This window comes from Myotis davidii, unplaced genomic scaffold (assembly GCF_000327345.1).
Source record: "Myotis davidii unplaced genomic scaffold, ASM32734v1 scaffold1120, whole genome shotgun sequence".
NCBI classification, from domain to species: domain Eukaryota; kingdom Metazoa; phylum Chordata; class Mammalia; order Chiroptera; family Vespertilionidae; genus Myotis; species Myotis davidii.
In genome coordinates this window covers 718318-725776 of record NW_006292588.1, presented here as the reverse complement: position 1 = coordinate 725776, position 7459 = coordinate 718318, and the positions used below count along the sequence as shown (strand labels likewise).

At 38.0% G+C, this 7459-nt stretch overlaps 1 protein-coding gene across 4 annotated transcripts in view; it reads left to right on the top strand.

Annotated features, from left to right (window-relative positions):
- Positions 1 to 7459, top strand: part of RSU1 (Ras suppressor protein 1) — a 193371-nt gene that overhangs the window by 95118 nt on the left and 90794 nt on the right. For all 4 annotated transcript variants that reach the window (XM_015565496.1, XM_015565497.1, XM_006766041.2 and 1 more), the window contains one exon: positions 4211 to 4343. In XM_015565496.1, the coding sequence (XP_015420982.1) occupies positions 4211 to 4343 (133 nt within the window). The remainder of the gene's footprint in view (positions 1 to 4210; positions 4344 to 7459) is intronic.

The following is a 7459-nucleotide window of genomic DNA, read 5'->3' as shown; positions in this document are numbered from 1 at the left end:
AGAGTGCGCAGGGGGGAATCTCTGGGAGGCAGCCAGCGTGGCTGTAGATGCACCACTTTCTAGCTTATTAGATCCTCTTTGTCACAGTGCTTAATCCTGCTGCCTGATCCTTGTTAGAACAGCGCCGGAGCGCCGCTCAGGCTTCTAATAAAGGAGATGGGTGAGGGCTCCTAACTAGACGCGCTGAAGCGTGCAGCCGTTCGGGCGATTGCAGCCCGACTGACGGGTGAGATGCTTCCTGCATGTTATTACTTGAAAGGGAACTTACCTCCGACAGCTGACAGATGAGCTTTGCTGAGGCAAGGGTAACTTGTTGCTAGGCCAATATGAGACGGGTGTCATCTTTTCACACAGTATAATGGTCTAGCTTTACTCTAATTATATTAACCCTCTTCTGAAATGGCTGCATTCCAGGCTGGTGCTGAGTGAGGCAGGAAAGCCAGAGACAAATAGCTGGCTGGGAGGATTACGGCTGCACAGAAGCAGGTATTGTGTTCTCCACCAGTGACATTAAGTGGAAAAACAAAATAAGCATGCCCTATTACGGCAAGCCGGTGATAACTCTGAAGAGGCAGCGCTTGGTTAGGCTCACATGGTTTCCATCTCTGTCATCTGGAATAGTCTGCTTCAAGGTTTGCTATGGACATTAAACATGGTTTTCATGGCTCTTTGTTAAAAAGAAAACACTGCCAACGACAAAGCTATTGTTTTGGGGTTTTTTCGTCCCCCAGTGAACCCAAATCTTTTCCATTAGGCTCCCTATTTCTGGTCACTGTGAGAAACCCCTGTGAAAGTGATTATGTAGCATTGTTTGAGACTAAACTAAGCAGCTGGAGTTACAGATGCGTTGGAAGTGATGCCATTGAAAATGCTCATGAAGAGCCTGTGGGTGTCTCTGTGTACCCTGACTTTTCAGACATCAGTATAAGATTCCTTTTGCCTTGAAGGGAGTGTGTCCAGCTTGCATCCAGTGTTTCCCGCCTGCTCCAGGAGTTAGCAGGAGTCATTAGCAACCCCTACGCGCCTCCTCTGTCTCCATTGACAGCTCTTTAATAGAGACATTGGTAGGGATTGACAGATCTCCGGGGGTTAGAGGCGTCAGACAAAAGGGCCCCAAGATCGTGGCTGACCTTTCTTGGCATTATTCCCCTAGCTCTGTCTTCCATGTGTTGCAATCAGGGAGCATAGAATTGAGTACATCATTTTTAGAGAATTATTACTCAAAAGGCTGCAGGCTTAGTCAGATGCTGTTAATAAGTTAACAAGAGGCCGTGTACATTCCAAAGTGGGTATGTAGGTAGTTGGTAGAATGCAGGCTCTCCTTTTCCATAGGAATATGCACCTGTACCTTAAATTCAAGGATAATTAAAACCTGCATCGCTTATAACAGCTGTACTTTTGGATTATTGGGCCTGAGTGGGAAAGAAGAGTCCTCTTTCTCTCACTGTCTCTCCCCTGATGGAAGTCATCCCTGGACAGATGTGGACTAGCTGAGGCTTGTCTGTAGGGTCCCTCCCAGAGTGTTTCCCTGGTCTTGTTGCTCTCAGCAGAGCCAGGACCCTGAATATGCAGCATGGTGAGGAATGCTCTATGTTCCAAATGTAGCTGTCTTCCCTCTCCCCTCTCTTCTTCCCCAGAGTAAAACAGTCCGATTCCCGTGTCCCCATCTGAAATAGATGTTAAGAGGAAAGCCATCCATTTGGGTTAATTCATGGTAATGTGTGAATGATGCGAGTCCCAGATGCATGTGCAGCTGATCCGATTCTACCTATTAGAAATTTAGACTGTGTTTCTCATTAGGATGACTTACTTTGGGGGGTAAGGAGCAAAGGTGTTTAGGTCACAGGTAGCCACCAACAAGGAGATCCTCTTTGCTTAGGAATTAGTTAATTTCTTTATGCAATTTATGCTTTTCATGGCCCCTTTTCTTTTTTTCACTTGGAATTGCATATATTTTCCCAAAGGTCTTAGTAATTTTTCATAGTTGATTCCATGCTGATGTCAGTGAGCAGGGTTTAGAAGCAGAAAGATGATCATATGTAAGCATAAGTTGTTAATTGGATGAATGTTTTAAGAGATGTGCTCATCTCTGGAGCCTCCACGCCCCACTTATTAGTGAATTGCTGCAGCGCACTTACTGTCACCTGGTACACAGCCCTCCTCAGTGACCATGCTTCCTGAGAAGAGTGGGCAACATAGACACTGTGCATGTAAAACAGGACACTTTAGAAAGAGACTTATTTTTTAAATGAAAGACTTTTCCAGAAATTTCTATTATATTCATTTTTAGGAAAAGTGGAAATGGAAAAAAAAAGAATAGGAGAATGAATGATATGGAAGAGAGGACATAGACTATAGCAATTAAGATCCAATAGGAAATAAGAATTATATAGAAATTTAAGCAGATCGGTTTTATTCTAAAAACCCCCTCCCCAAGTAAAGATAAAAACTAAAAAGATAAAAGGCAAGGTCACACCCAGGTAAGATACCCAACTAAACAGACTCAGTGCAACTCTTGGATTTTCATTTGCCCTAGGCAGTTTTCTGATTCATGGTTTAGAGAATGAAGCCCATTAATCTCCAAAATGATTAAATATCTGACTAATGATGTTTAACCATTAAGATGAGGAAATTGACATTATTGACAATCTTGGAGAGAAATGTATCTGCTTATTTTTGTACTTAACACCAACAGATTCTAAGTAGCTTTGGAAACATCATGATGAATTGCTCCCTCTTGATATTTAGTAGTATCTGGGTTTTTTTTAAAGCATTTTATGAAATTATAATCACTTTTATATTGGTCTTTTCTTTCTCCATTTTTGTGAGTAGTTACAAGTTCATAGAACAAAAAGAGTATGGATTCAAAGAATCAGTTCTTTTGTTTTAAGGAGAAATCATCATCCTCATAAAAATATTAATTTGTTTTCATTTCTAAAGATCAGATCACCTAGGAAATTTTGTGCTTCATGGTATACTTGCATCCTAGACTGTGTTTTCGTTATGCTGAATTATCAAAGTTATGACAAAATTTGCAATAGTACCCCAGAATAGGACAAGTAATGTTACTTTGGCTGTGTCCTGTGAAGAATAATTGCTGGATGTCTGTGTTTAAAAAGCCTTAGACTGTGGATCAGGAGTCTGAAAAAGACTTCCTCAGTAGGACTTTTAGGGAAAGGCCTTTGGTGAGGCTGGTGTCAAGTAAAACCACATGTATCTCTGCTGCTTAGCTTCTCTGTCCTTGTCCCTTTCATAAGCAGGCAAGTTTTCGGAAGTTCATTCACACACTGCCTTTTCCATATTTCAGTATACCAATAAATAAGAAAAATAGTCAATTGATCATCAACAGATGGTGGCACTTACTGGCTTTTTGATGTTACTTCATTAACTCATCTTTGGTTGATCTAGACTGGTGTAACCTGATAGTTTCACCAGACTTTATAGAAAGAATATGAGATTTGCAGTTAGGAGTCAGGTTCACATCCCCACTGTCATTTTCTGATCTTGTTACACAATTTCCCCACGTTTCTATTTATTCACCTGTAAAGTGATGTTAATAAGTGGACTCGGGGATTGCTGGAGAATCAAATGAGGAGATGCTTTGAATGTATACACTGATGAGGACTATACAAATGTGAGTTTCTGTCATAACCATGTTAACGAAATCCATTTGGTGCTGATTGTGAGATGTTCTTATGGTACCTGAGAAATGTAATAATAATTTTACGTGGGCAATAGTTTTATCTCTCTTCATTCATATTGTTCTTTGGCTGATGAAAAACGGTGATGTTGATCGGATGGGTCTAGATCAGATTGAGCAAGCAGTGATTCACATTGTCAAGACAGAATTTCAGGAAGTTCTCATAGCATGTCTCTTCATTTTGGATGGGGTCATTTTAGTCTCTGTAGCAAATACCTAGGGAAAATAAAGCATATACTACCTATGTAAGAATTCCTTCCAGGTTTACCTTCTTCCTACTTCCTTCTCTCCACTCCCTCTCTCCCTCCTTCTTTCCTTTGTTTCATTTCTTGGTCTATGGTACTAATTACTTGTGTATCAGTGATGACTTGGGGTAAGAAATTTTTAAAAATAAATCAAGTGAACCAAAAGGTACTTAGGATTGTGAGGTGGTTACTGCGCAGGACTTCTTAGTTCTGATCCGTGTAGGATGAAAGGACCTTCATCTTTTTTCTTCTCCATCTTTTTCAGGAAACTTGGATCTGACTGGTCAGAAGCAGGTGTTCAAAGCAGAGAACAATCCTTGGGTTACCCCAATTGCTGACCAGTTCCAGCTTGGCGTGTCCCACGTTTTTGAATATATCCGTTCAGAGACATATAAGTAGTAAGTAGACTAGTTGTTTTCCAAAATAGTACACTGTGGTTTTATAGTATTTGTAATTATGTAATTTTAAGACTATCATGTGACATTGTCATCTTGGTGGCAGTTAGTTGATAGCATTTTTACATGTTTTATTAATAACCACATGTAGTAATTATCTTGTAGTGATAGATTATTTTAATTGATTTTATCAAAGGGAATTTATACCAAGTTTGTTTAGAAAATTTAAGTTATTAGTTGAATATTCATGACACTAAGGAAATTGGTCAGACACATTAAGATCAGAACATACTTTTTTTCTCCTTTGAATGCAAAGAATAAAGGTATTATGAACAAAATTGTTAAGCAGTTTGTTTATAACTAAGTAGAGAATACTAGAACACACCATTCTATTCTAGAGAAGCTTTCACTCTGGTGTTAAAAAGGAAGGAGGAGCAGAAAAACAGGAGGAGGAGTCAGCTAGCTCAAGTCACAGCATCCGAATCCCTCAACTCTTCACCTCAGGTCAAAGGAGATTGTGAGGAGCCCGCCCTAAAACCCAGCTGGTTTTACCTTTCTTCCCCAGTGTGTCCTGGTTGGAAGGAACTCTCTTGGCCCCATCTGCTCTGTTACATCTTCTGTCATTATTTCCCCTCATCCCACCTCCACCCCATAGTGAGATAATCATTTATCCTATGCTTCAGTGGGCCCCTAATGCTGAAATCTAGTCACCTCTAGTTTTAAGCAAATGCAAAAGACATAAAAATCCACAGTCAAATTTAATCTGTTTTGAGTTTGTTACCAACATTTGAGAATTTAACATTCCAAATATTAGAGAAAAATTAGAGGATCATTGAAGGTCACGTTCAGGTGGGAGTCTCTCTTTTTTTTTATTTTGTATAAGAAAAATGCCCCACACTCAATGTGGACCATGGGGCAGTTATGACTGACATGGCAGGCTTCCTGTTTATAAATGGCCAGCTGTGGTCCTGTAGCCTCTTCCCCGGACACCATGCTCCTGGTCACACAAGCTAGGGCTTAGTTCCCTCATATTTCCTATTTGACAGAATCACAGAGAAGATGAGCTCTGAAGAACAATGACATTAAAACTAAATAGACTAAAATTTCCAAAATGATAACCTATCTTCATAAATGGAAGAAGCTTAAATCATGGTTTAGATTTTTTATGACATTGACAATCTATTTTAAGACTTACCATTAGAGTAAAATGAGAGAAGTATAAGATGTGTGTTATGTTTCACAAGCCACAAGTTATGTGTAATATATAGATATATAGTTTCTTTAAATATGAATATAGCTCATCCTTGGAAATTGGTTTAATTAGTTATGAAAATGTGTGAAAATGTAATTGCAAATTAGAAGATTATTGTTCATTTTATTCCTCCTAAATTGTTAATCATTGCCATCATTGGTTCGAGGTAGAGGTTTAATTTTTGTTAGTAAATGGGAGCCTACTTCTAATTGGTTTGTAGAGAATCGTTTTAGAAAATCATTGTATATATATTTTAACTTATAACAAAGTACACAAATGAGCTCCTGTTAAACCAGAGTTGGGGGAAATACTGTTTATTATTTTGGTTAACCATTTTTTTTTATTTTACCATACTTTAATTTATAATTTACAGAGAATTAAAATATATTGCACATAAAATGCTTCTAATTTCATTTTAAAAGATTAAGTTGTGAATTTGTTAATTTTATATTACCTCAGTCATTATTGGACAATTAGTCACTATTAGATGACTAATTCTATTTATTGATGATGATTAGGATTCTGGATGAATGAGAGGCATGTTTCTTTGATTGAGTTAATTGGTATGTTATTTGACAGGGACTATATGACCCAGCATTTTAATCAATAACCAGTTTGATGTATGTATATTCTTATCTCTATTACTGGTATCCTATATTTGGGAATTGGAGTAATCTAAGCAATTTGCTTATTAGCATGCCTTTCTGTATTTGATTTCGTCATGAAGAATTATATTATCTTTTATACAGTTAAATCTGTATTAAAAAGCTTAAATAAGCTTAGGAGAGTCGTTGTCCCATTTTAGGAGGACCAGTTTGTACCCCGCTCACTGCTTTTAGAGGAGTCTGTGAATCTCTGCTGGGAGAAAACACTTGTGGTGAACTCAAGGGCTGGTCTTTGGAGCCCGGAGAGATCATCTCTTCTCTCCTTGGGAAGGAGAATGTTGACCACTTCCTACCACTTCCTGCATTTCAGTCCTTCGGTTCTTCACCCATTCTTCCGTAGTTATTTTCACTCCTTTATCAAATGTACCAACCAAACACGTGGACTAGTAACTAAGACACTAATCAGAATCTTAGTCTTTTAAAAATTCTTGTATAAAAATACCACCATTATGTTTCCCCGATTTTTAAATTTAAGCTCGTCTTTTATATGAATATAGTATGTATACAGCTATTAATGTATATTAATTACCTTGATTTTTAAAATTCAAGTTTTTTAAATAAATAAAAAAGTGTATTCTCATGTAACTAGAACCCAACTGAAGTTTTTAATGTTCTTAAGCAGCCACTTCATAATTAGAGGACTTTTAATATCCTTTTCAACTATCTGAAAAAAATATTATGTAATTATCAGGTACTTGGCTACTTTTTAAAAGTTGTTCTTGTAGTGACCTTCACAAAGGCAATATATTCATTATACTCATAATGTTTTTAAAAAAGCAAATTTTACATTCAGTACCTTAGTCATAACTCTAGTCTAAACCTTGTGGTTTCCAATCTTCACTTCTTTGTCTTTATAAAACCATAAAAACCTCCATCCATAAAATTTCCTTTTTTATTATGTAGATCTTCAGATTATATGATAGCATATTTTAAATTTTGTCTGGGCACTGAAAATACTAGTGAATCTCCTTCCTTTAAAAAATTTTTTTTTCTGATGAATTGACCCATCCTATATAATAAAAGGGTAATATGCAAATTGACCCTATGGTAGAATGATCAGAACGACCTCTTGACCAGCCTCTATGAGGTGCACTGACCACCTTTGGTCCCTTTTCCTGGCTGGCAGGCTCCGATCGCCCAATGGTGAATGGGGAGCCAGGGGTGGGTGGCAGCGGGGGGGCGGGTCCCCTAATTAGTTAAAT